The sequence below is a fragment of the Pelophylax lessonae genome (genome assembly GCF_965119305.1).
Source record: "Pelophylax lessonae genome assembly, chromosome: 9".
Taxonomy (NCBI): Eukaryota; Metazoa; Chordata; class Amphibia; order Anura; family Ranidae; genus Pelophylax; species Pelophylax lessonae.
Genome location: NC_138776.1, coordinates 254802373 through 254814687, shown reverse-complemented (window position 1 = coordinate 254814687; position 12315 = coordinate 254802373). Strand labels below are relative to the sequence as shown.

General features: G+C 45.3%; 2 protein-coding genes across 2 annotated transcripts in view; both read left to right on the top strand.

Annotated features, from left to right (window-relative positions):
• Positions 1-12315, top strand: part of LOC309564377 (uncharacterized protein) — a 166714-nt gene that overhangs the window by 35007 nt on the left and 119392 nt on the right. The window lies entirely within an intron of this gene.
• Positions 1-12315, top strand: part of LOC309563396 (uncharacterized protein) — a 55971-nt gene that overhangs the window by 15230 nt on the left and 28426 nt on the right. The window contains exon 6 of the mRNA XM_082267790.1: positions 3193-4692. Within this exon, the coding sequence (XP_082123916.1) occupies positions 3193-4692 (1500 nt within the window). The remainder of the gene's footprint in view (positions 1-3192; positions 4693-12315) is intronic.

Here is a 12315-nt window from a genome sequence, read left to right as displayed (position 1 = left end):
ATCCTATTAGATCTCAATACCCCACCTGCCCTCCGCTTTCCCCAACTCCCCTAAAGGTTGACTTCTTGCACTATCGTATGGTTTACACCCATGGTGGTCAACTTTCTTGCTATAGGGGGCCTAAAGTGACTGATGTGAATGTAGAATATAGATGTGTAATCTGTCAGGCGTGCAGACATAGCAGGGAAGATGGTCAGAGACTGCAGAAATAATAGAAGAGATGGTCAGAGACTTGCAACATACTACAGGAGATAGTCAGAGACTGCAGATATGGTACAAGAGATGGTCTGAGACTGTGGACCTGATACAGGAGATGGCCAGGGACTGAATATTTGGTACAAGAGATGGTCTGAGATTGTGGACCTGATACAGGAGATGGTCAGAGACTGAAGATATGGTACAAGAGATGGTCAGAAACTGTGGACAGGAGATGGTCAATGACTGTAGACCTGATACAATAGATGGCCAGAAACTGCGGACCTGGTACAAGAGATGGTCAGAGACTGCAGACCTGATAAAAGGGAAGGTCAGAGACTGTAGATATAGTACAAAAAAAATGGTTGGAGATAGTCAGAGACTGCAGACATAATACAGGAGATGGTCATAGACTGTGGACATGATACAGGAGATGGTCGGGGACTGCAGACATGGTACAGGAGATGGTCAGGGACTGCAGACATGGTACAGGAGATGGTCAGGGACTGCAGACACTGTACAGGATATGGTCAGGGACTGCAGACACTGTACAGGAGATGGCCAGGGACTACAGACATGGTACAGGAGATGGTCAGGGACTGCAGGCATGGTACAGGAGATGGTCAGAGATTGGGGACATGATACATGAGATGGTCAGGCTCTGCAGACACTGTACAGGAGATGGTCAAGGACTGCAGACACTGTACAGGAGATGTTCAGGGACTGCAGACATGGTACAGGAGATAGTCAGGGACTGCAGACATGGTACAGGAGATGGTCAGAGACTGCAGACATGGTACAGGAGATAGTCAGGGACTGCAGACATGGTACAGGAGATAGTCAGGGACTGTAGGCATGGTACAGGAGATGGCCAGGGACTGCAGGCATGGTGCAGGAGATGGTCAGAGACTGCAGACATGGTGCAGGAGATGGTCAGGGACTGCAGACATGGTGCAGGAGATGGTCAGGGACTGCAGACATGGTACAGGAGATGGTCAGGGACTGCAGACATGGTACAGGAGATGGTCAGGAACTGCAGACATGGTACAGGAGATGGTCAGGGACTGCAGACATGGTACAGGAGATGGTCAGGGACTGCAGACATGGTACAGGAAATGGCCAGAGACTGCAGACATGGTACAGGAGATGGTCAGGGACTGCAGACATGGTACCGGAAATGTTCAGAGATTGCGGACATAATACATGAGATGGTCAGGGACTGCAGACATGGTACAGGAGATGGTCCAAGTCTGCAGACATGGTACAGGAGATGGTCGGATATTGCGGAAATGAGATGGTCAGGCTCTGCAGACATGGTACAGGAGATGGTCAGGGACTGCAGTTATGGTACAAGAGATGGTCAGAGATTGGGGACATGGTACATGAGATGGTCAGGCTCTGCAGATATGGTACAGGAGATGGTCAGGGACTGCAGGCATGGTACAGGAGATGGTCAGGGACTGCAGACATGGTACAGAAAATAGTCAGAGATTACAGAACTCATACAAGAGATGTTCAAGGGCCACGGGTTGGGCACCAGGAGTTTAACATTATAGATTTGTCTGTATTGATGGTCAGGTGGCATCTTTGACCGATCCATGAGTGAGACTAACTAGCAGAAAAATAATGACTAATGTTCAGTGACATAGACAAAGTTGCTAGGACGTTGCTAAGAGACTCCCAGCTGTTATTGTTCACCTCCACCATCACAGAAGTGAGCTCTTTCTCTGATGGGGTAAACCCCCTCACATGTGCTTTGCCTCTCTTGCTGCATTAGCTCTGAAAAGTAACAGCTAGGAGTGTCTTAGCAACATCGTAGCAACAAGGTAGGATGGGGATGATCCCATCTCTGGGAGTTTTTCAGTCCAGCTTCGGGAGGTAGGAATATGACCTACCTCTATAGCAAGGGCAATATTTAACTTTTTGGTAAAAGCTGCACAGGTTGTTTATCTGCAGCAGGGGTCTTCAAACTATGGTCCTCCAGCTGTTGCGGAACTACATGTCCCATGAGTCATTGTAAAACTCTGACATTCACAGACATGATGGGAATTGTAGTTTCTCAACAACTGGAGTAGCATCGTTTGAAGACCCCTGATGTAGATAAAAAAAAAACCTGTGCAGCTTTTACCAATCTACACCAGGGGTCTTCAAACTATGGCCCTCTAGTTGTTTAGGAGCTACAATTCCCATCTTGTCTGTGTATGTCAGAGTTTTACAATGTCTCATGGGACGTGTAGTTCCGCAACACTTGGAGGGCCGTAGTTTGAAGACCCCTGTTGTAGATACAAAACAACTTGTGCAAGCTTTTACGAATCTACACCAGGGGTCTTCAAACTATGGTCTTCCAGTGGTTGAGGAGCTACAATTCCCATCATGCCTGGTCATGTCTGTGAATGTCGGAGTTTTACAATGCCTTATGGGACGTGTAGTTCCGCAACACCTGGAGGTCCATAGTTTGAAGACCCTTGTTGTAGATAAAAAAACAACTTGTGCAGCTTTTACCAATCTACACCAGGGGTCTTCAAACTATGGTCTTCCAACACCAGGGGTCTTCAAACTATGGTCTTCCAACACCAGGGGTTTTCAAACTATGGTCTTCCAACACCAGGGGTCTTCAAACTATGGTCTTCCAGTTGTTGAGGAGCTACAATTCCCATCATGCCTAGTCCATGTCTGTGAATTCCGGGGTTTTCCAATGCCTCATGTGACGTGTAGTTCCGCAACACCTGGAGGGCCGTCGTTTGAGGACCTCTGATCTGCAGGCACAAAGGGCAGATTTTTTTCGGGAAAGGTTAACTAACCCCTAAATGTTGGAAACATGGTCAGAAACTGGACATCACACTGTAGCCAATTGAATGGGAATCTTCTCCAAGCTTAGCTATCCAGTTACAACAGTACTTACCATGACTTAAGCTTTTCAGTCTGAACCTTGCACTCCCTACACTACAGGTAATTCAAAGCCAATCCTGAAAAACTTTTTTGTTCTCTTCTTGGCAGATGGACGCGAGTTCAACAGATCCTCGGAGGATTATCCTTCTTCACCCCCACACGCCGATGGCGACCACATGATGCCACATTCTCATACAGGACTTTACAATGCACCCAGTTTATCCAGTCCCTCTGGTTTTGAGGAATCTTTTAGAGTACACGATGTCCGTCGGGGAATTTACAGCGAGGGTAGAAGAGCCAGTTCCTCCAATCCTGACGCATCTTTTAACGCTCAGTCACATACCTTCCGTTCAGACGTCCATTCGGAACCATACAGTGCAGACAGGTTGGTCAGTCCCTCTAGTTCCGAGAGATTTTTCCCTGGTAGATCACATACGGTTACTCCAAATTTGCACCTAGGTGGCCAGGGATCACCAGATCCCTCCAGTTCTGAGGGAGTTACTCTGAAGTCTCGCGGTCCTAAGTTTCAATGCCTAGAGTGCGGGAAATGTTTAACCCAGAAATCTCATCTCATGGAACATTTAAAAGCCCACAAGCGGGAGAAGCCCTTTTCCTGCTCTGCTTGCGGGAAGTGCTTCACTGGGCAGGCCAACCTTAACCGCCACAAGAGCGTCCACACGGGTGAGCTCCCGTTCATCTGCCCCGAGTGCGGCAAGAGCTACGGGACCGTGTCGTGTCTCAACGAGCACCGTAAGACCCACAGTGACCAGACGCCATTCCCATGCACTGAGTGCGGGAAATGCTTCCCCACCAACTCTGCCCTCCTTCAGCACCAAGAGTCTCACACCAGTGAGGGTCCCTTTGCCTGTCCTGAGTGTGGGAAGAATTATAAGCGGAAGTGGGAGCTTCTTAAACATCAGAAGGTTCACACTGGAGAGAAGCCGTTCTCCTGTACAGAGTGTGGGAAAAGTTTTGTCTGGAAGTTTGCGCTGAACACTCACCTGAGACGGGTTCACTCCGCGGAGGGAACGTTCCTGTGCACTATATGCGGTAAGCTTTACCCGTGTCGGGCCCGGCTTGTAGAACACCAGAAGATCCACTCAGGGGAGAAGCCCTATTCCTGCGCCGAGTGCGACATGCCATTCTCCTCCAGGACGGAGCTGGTGCACCACCAGAGGACCCACACTGGAGACAAGTCCTACCAGTGCTTGGAGTGTGGCAAGTCCTTCACGTGGACGTTCCAGCTCCGAACCCACCAGCGTATTCACACGGGAGAAAAGCCGTTCTCCTGCTCTGACTGCGGCAAGAGCTTCACGCTGATGGCGCTCCTGCGGAGACACCAAAAACACCACACCGGCGACAAGCCCTACTCCTGCTCGGAGTGCGGCAAGCGGTTCATCACCAGGGCCGAGCTCATCGTTCACGAGAGGGTCCACCGGGGCGAGAAGCCGTTCCCGTGTCCGCAGTGCGGAAAGTGCTTCACCCAGCGCTCGCAGCTTCAGACGCACCAGCGCATTCATACGGATGAGAAGCCGTATGCCTGCACGGTGTGCGGGAGGTGTTTCGGGCGGAAGTCCCATCTGGATAAACACCAGAGAACTCATACTCGCTGAGATGTAGCGTTTTTTAAACTTGGAGTTTGTTTTATCAATGCAATAAATGTGTAATAAAGTTTTATCCCAAACTCAGGCGTCTTACTTTTCTCTGCTGCTCCTGGTGGTCATCTCAGAAATAACAGTTGTTAGCTTCTCTGCCTAGTGCTTGAACCATGAAACCTCTGTGCTTTAACCACTGGGGGCAGTAGTTCTTCAATCTGGGTCCAGATCCACCCTAAGGCCCCATTTACACTCAACCCAAGTTCCCACTTATTTTTCCCTTTTTTTTTTTTTTTTTGTATTTTTATTTATTTATTTATTTTTTCATTTTATGTTTTTTTTTAGATTAGATTTTTTATTTTCAGTTTTTCAACAGAAATAATTGAGTACTGTACTTTTTGATTTGCACAAAAATAAAATTTCTCAAAAAAACACATAGACATATACAAATAGAACAAACAGATCATATCTAAAAAAAAATTATAGCAAAGCAAAAGCCATTAAATGCACAAATAAATAAATAAAAAATGTTTTGCACATAGGGCAGTCTATTCACCTGGATGGGCTGCCCTATGTGCGCCAAAGAAGCTCCAGAACTTTTCTGGGCGTGGAGCGTCGTGCATCTTTTCGATGCGCATTTTGGTGCGTTTTGTACCACCTTTGCCACACAGCGCACATTTCCTGTGTTTTTTCGCATCTTCAAGAAATGCCAAGGGCGAATGTGGCTTTAGAAGGAAAGTATATATTGCTTACGGAGCTCAGTAGCTCAAGACACACACATCGATAACTCACCCCACTGATGACTTTGTCTAAGTTTCAAAATTTCAAAAGGAGCATGTATAAAATGTTTAAAGTAACCACTAGACCTCCGGAAAGTTTTACCCCTTCATGACCAGGGCATTTTTTGCTATTCAGCACTGCACTACTTTTTTTTAAAATACATTTTTATTATAAAAAAAAAAATAAAATACAATTTTTAAAGAAATTATTATCATTTTTATTTAAAAAAGTAAAATATCATTTTTAAGAGATTTTTTTTCATAAATTTTATTATAAAAAATAAAGTATATTTTTTTTTAAGAAGTTTTTATAAAATACAATTTTTTAAAAGAAATTTTTATTATAAAAAAAAAAATTAGAATTTTAGAATTTTTTTCAAGATTGATGACAGTATGTTAAAAAATAAATAAATAACTATTCTGATGACAGTATGTAAATAAATAATTAAAAAAAAATCCTAAAGTTTAAAAAGTTGAATAAAAAATGTTTAATTTTTTTGAAACTTTTTTCTTTTTGTTTTTCAAGATTTTTTTTTATTATTTTTTTAATACAATAGTGACACTGTACTAGTGTGTGTGTGTTCTGCTGTGTGATCAGGGATTCTTTTCCCAACTATGATTGCTTATAACAGTCATGATATAAAACAACCCTAAAAATTAAATAAAATTGACCCTCAAACCATTTTACATTATGAAGAATGTTACAGGAGGAGATGGACCACTCTGACCTTCCAAGAAGATGGGAACAGATTAGACAACTTATTTCAGTGCCTTCATGACGTGGACACATCCTATTGGATGTCCAGTGGTGTGGGGGTGCTTTCAGGATCCAGAAGAGGACTGATGAGTATCTGTTAAACTTTCAGGGAGTGTCCATCTCCTTGTGTCCTACACAGCTTTTCATGGTTTACCCTGTTCATCTCCATGTAGATAGTGTCTCCTAAAAATGATCCGGAGCTCAGGAGGAGGAACCCGTAGAAAGTTAGGTCGGCAACAAGGCCACTTTGAGAAGCCAGCAGGATGCCTATCTTCACTTAGAAGGCGTCAATATAAAAAGTATCTGTTGAACTTTCAGGAAGTGTCGATCTCCTTGTGTCCTACACAGCATTTAGTGGTTCCTCTCCACGTAGATAGCATCTTCTAAAGTGATCTGGAGCCCAGGAGGAGGAACCCGTAGGAAGTTAGTTTGGCAACAAGGCCACTTTGAGAAGCTAGCAGGATGCCTATCTTCACTTAGAAGGTATCAATATCAAAAGTATCTGTTGAACTTTCAGGGAGTGTCGATCTCCTTGTGTCCTACACAGCATTTAGCGGTTCATCTCCACATAGATAGCATCTCCTAAAGTGATCTGGAGCTCAGGAGGAGGAACCCGTAACAAGTTAGGTCGGCAACAAGGCCACTTTGAGAAGCCAGCAGGATGTCTATCTTCACTTAGAAGGCGTCAATATAAAAAGTATCTGTTGACCTTTCAGGGAGAGTCAATCTCCTTGTGTCCTACACAGCATTTAGTGGTTCGTCTCCACGTAGATAGCATCTCCTAAAGTGATGTGGAGCTCAGGAGGAGGAACCCGTAAGAAGTTAGGTCGGCAACAAGGCCATTTTGAGAAGCTAGCAAGAATGCCTATCTTCACTTAGAAGGTATCAATATCAAAAGTGTCTGTTGAACTTTCAGGGAGTGTCGATCTCCTTGTGTCCTACACAGCATTTAGCGGTTCATCTCCACGTAGATAGCATCTCCTAAAGTGATCTGGAGCTCAGGAGGAGGAACCCGTAAGAAGTTTGGTCGGCAACCAGACTACTTTGAGAAGCTAGCAGGATGCCTATCTTCACTTAGAAGGCATCAATATCAAAAGTATCTGTTGAACTTTCAGGGAGTGTTAATCTCCTTGTGTCCTACACAGCATTTAGTGGTTCGTCTCCACGTAGATAGCATCTCCTAAAGTTATCTGGAGCTCAGGAGCAGGAACCCGTAGGAAGTTAGTTTGGCAACAAGGCCACTTTGAGAAGCTAGCAGGATGCCTATCTTCACTTAGAAGGTATCAATATAAAATGTATCTGTTGAACTTTCAGGAAGTGTCAATCTCCTTGTGTCCTACACAGCATTTAGTGGTTCATCTCCACGTAGATAGCATCTCCTAAAGTGATCTGGAGCCCAGGAGGAGGAACCCGTAGGAAGTTAGTTTGGCAACAAGGCCACTTTGAGAAGCTAGCAGGATGCCTATCTTCACTTAGAAGGTACTAATATAAAAAGTATCTGTTGAAGTTTCAGGGAGTGTCAATCTCCTTGTGTCCTACACAGCATTTAGTGGTTTACCCTGTTCGTCTCCATGTAGATAGTGTCTCCTAAAAGAGACCTGGAGCTCAGGAGGAGGAACCTGTAGGAAGTAAGGTCGGAAACAAGGCCACTTTGAGAAGCTAGCAGGATGCCTATCTTCACTTAGAAGGTATCAATATAAAAAGTGTCTGTTGAACTTTCAGGTAGTGTCGATCTCCTTGTGTCCTACACAGCAGTGGTTCGTCTCCACAAAGATAGCATCTCCTAAAGTGATCTGGAGCTCAGGAGGAGGTTCTGGCACTAGACGTGTGCAAATTTGTTTTATTTAGGATAGATTCTTATTTTTCTCATTTTGTTTATTTGTTTCGGAATTGGTTTAGTTTCCTTTAATTTCATTGTTTCCTTTAATTTCGTTTTGTTTTTGGGGTGAGAGCCCCCCCCCCCCAAATCCATACCATGCTCTTCAAGTCTGGTATTGATTCTGAGGCCAAATTTTAGAAAAAAATGGCCTCCAAAATCCATACCAGACCCTTATCTGAGCATGCAGCCCGGCAGGTCAGGAAGGCCACAAGCCTTCAATGCGGGGGCGATGCACCTTGCCCCCAAGTTAATGCGGGAAAAGGGCCTCTTCCCAACAACCCTGAGCTGTGGTTGTGGGGGTCTGCCAGCGAGGGGGCTTATCAGAATCTGGAAGCCTCCCCCAGATCCCGTCCCTTCTATGTGAATGAGACTGGCCTACCCATTCACCAGAAATGTGTAAGAAGTGAATAAAGACAATACACGAGTTTTTGACCATTTCTTTATTACAAAATAAAGAACAATGTCCACCCCGATGAAGATCCATCTTCAATCACGACGCTGGACCCTAAAAAAGAAAAAAAAAAACCCTCCAGCCTTGTCAGATTTACCGCGGGACCACTTTTATGAGCGGCGGTTGAGGTGCCCCTCCCCTCCTATTTCTCGGTTGTTTTCCCCGCTTACTGGAGATCGATGGTGGGGAAAACGATCCGTTCCCCTCTGGTGCTGGGCAGGAAGTCGAGTGAGAGCAAGATGGCCCCCACTCCACTCTATGGCCTTGGAGGACCAGAGTGACGACACACGTCACTTCCCCCAACGGCCTTAAAGGGCCCATTTTTGTTTTTGCTTTTTAGTGTAGATGTGAGCTGTGAGGTGTTTTTGACCACAGATCAAGTGATCAAAACATTTTTTTAATGGGACAGTGTAAAAATAAAAAGTAAAATAACTAAGAAGAAAAAAATTGAAAGCCCCCCCCCTGTCTCTGAGCTTGCGCGCAGAAGCGAACGCATATGCAAGTCCCGCCCACATATGTAAACGATGTTCAAACCAAGCATGTGAGGTATCGCCGCGATCGTTAGAGCGAGAGCAATAATTTGAGCCCTAGACCTCCTCTGTAACTCTAAACTGGTAACCTATAGACATTTTTTAAGCGTCGCCTATAGAGATTTGTTACTACCAATGTTTTCCGCCCGTCCACGAGCGTGCGCAATTTTGAAGCATGGCATGTTGGGTATCTATTTGCTCGACGTAACATTCTCTTTCACATTATGGAAAAAAATTGGGCTAAGTTTACTGGTTTCTTATTTTTTAATTAAAAAAAAGTGTATTTTTTTTTCCAAAAATTGCGTTTGTAAGACCGCCACGCAAATACGGTGTGACAAAGTATTGCAACGATCTCCATTTTATTCTCTAGGGTCTCTGCTAAAAAAATAAAATAAAATATATATATAATGTTTGGGGGTTCTAAGTAATTTTCTAGCGAAAAATACTGATTTTATCTTGTAAACAACAAGTGTCAGAAATAGGCCCGGTCCAGAAGTGGTCAAAATCCAGTCAAAACAGAAAAAAAAAAAAAATTGCATAGCTGTTGATCCGTCAAAACTGCATTGTATGCGAATGGGGCAAAATCGAATGTTCTCATGCAGATCGAATGTGTGAATGAGGAAAATGCCGCATTCAGGCCACCAGATGGCGCTGAGGATTAAACATATTTCTTATGATAGTTAATGCCCTCTAGTGGCCAATAAGGTATGTTCTCGATTCACATATTCGCTCTGCAGAGACTATAAATAGCCTGGGAACATTCGACTCTTCCCCAGTTACACAGATTGATGAACAGCAATGCAAATTTTCTTTTTTCATAAACACCCCACAAAGTGTATCTATATCTAAGAATACAAACATATATATATATATATAAATATATTGTGCAGCTTAGCATCCCTTAGATTACGTGGCTGCAATGGTCCTCTTTCAGGCTTTTCCCTTTATTTTCTCCTGGTGATCCAACCAGTAACACCCTTCCTGTCCCGGGGTGACAACGCTCACTTACTGCACTGTATGGAGAAGCAGTGTTGTCACCCTAGGAGGGGAACTACAGAACACCCCCCCTTCTCCATAATACAGTGGGGAAAGGTGCTGTAGTCCTGGAAACAATGTGACTGATAACTGTCATCCCAGGCAAAGCGGGCAGCAAGATTTCTGCCAGGATCAACAGGTACTTACAGATATAACAGAACCCCTTCCTGACCAGGTAAGGCAAATGTTCAGAGGCAAGGAGGAGGGAGGGGGTGGCTTAATGGCCACATGGCACATAGATGGTCCATGGCGGCTGAGGATTCTGTACCAGCTTCAGGAAGTGCACTACCAGTGACCATGTGAGGTGATGTTTGGATTCTGGCTGCAGTGGAATACTAGTGAACGTCCTGTCTGTGTTATATTGGGATCCGTGAGAGCGAGGGATCGATCGTTACAGTGTTTCTCCTCCATGATGAAGCATTACCTTGTACAACTGGCATACCTCCCCCCTCCCGCTAAAACATGTGAAGGGACCTATTTATAAAAGGGTGATGAATTTCCGAAACCTCACTGAGCATTTCATCTGCTCCCCATCACCTAAAGTCAAAACTACCCCACCTATGTATAAAACATTCCTACCGGAACCACACCTCTGCCGTATAATTATCTCCTGTGATTCTCAGCGCCATCTAGTGGCCATAATGTCATGTTTTATCATTCAGCTTTTTCTGGGAAAATACCACGTTATGGCCTCAAGATGGAGCTGAGGAGCGCAGGAGATAATTCTATTCTTATTCCTATTCCATTCTAATATTACTTCTTTTCTCTTCTTCTACAACAGCAGACCGTCCTCTTTCAGTGGGGAGAGAACACGGGTGCCCGGCGGTAATTGCAGCCGCCGGCCCTGTGGATCGGCATCCCCGCTGCCTAGTAGGGCTACGTTGGTTCACACAGGGAATCCAGGCCCACCAGGCCATTTTATGTGGCCCTCGCACTCGGCCTTTTTTTCAGCTGGAACGTGGTGGAACTTTGTTCCGCCACCTCCGGCTCTTGCAGATCCCCACCTACCCTGCATGCCTTCACCGCAGGGCATAGCAGTGCCGACCAATGATCTCCCTGCAAGTGAGAGAGAGAGATGTGGAGCCACCTACACTGCCGGGAGGTACTCGAGCCAGGCAGATGAGATGTAAAGGTAGCTTTTTGGGGGGTTGAGGGGGGGCACTCTGTACTCCGCACACTCCTGAACTCTACACACCGCATACTTCTTATCTCTGCACTCTGTACATAGCGCACCCACAAACCCTGCACTCTATGTCATACACTCCCCAACCCTGCAGTCTGTACATAGCGCACCCATAAACCCTGTACTCTGTATGTCATGCACTCCTCAACTCTGCAGTCTGTACATAGCGCACCCCTGAACTCTGCAATCTGTATGTAGCGCACTCATGAACTCTGCAGACCGCACACTTCTTATCTCTGTACATAGCGCACCCATAAACCCTGCACTCTGTATGTTATACACTCCTCAACCCTGCAGTCTGTACATAGCGCACCCATAAACCCTGCAAACTGTATGTCATACACTCCTCAACCGTGCACTCTGTAAATAGAGCACCCATAAACCCTGCACTCTGTATGTCATACACTCAACTCTGCAGTCTGTACATAGCGCACCCTTGAACTCTACAATCTATATGTAGCGCACTCGTGAACTCTACACCCCGCATACTTCTAATCTCTGCACTATGTACATAGCGCGCCCATAAACACTGCACTCTGTATGTCATACACTCCTCAACTTTGCAGTCTGTACATAGCGCACCCCTGAACTCTGCAATCTGTATGTAGCGCACTCATGAACTCTACACTCTGCAGACCGCACACTTCTTATCTCTGTACATAGCACACCCATAAACCCTGCACTCTGTATGTCATACACTCCTCAACCCTGCAGTCTGTACATAGCGCACCCATAAACCCTGCAAACTGTATGTCATACACTCCTCAACTCTGCAGTCTACATAGCGCACCCACAAACCCCGCACTCTGTATGTCATACACTCCTCAACCGTGCACTCTGTAAATAGCGCACCCATAAACCCTGCACTCTGTATGTCATACACTCATTTCTGCAGTCTGTACATAGCACATCCTTGAACTCTACAATCTATATGTAGCGCACTCATGAACTCTACACTCTGCACCCTGCATACTTCTTATCTCTGCACTATGTACATAGCGCACCCATAAACACTGCACTCT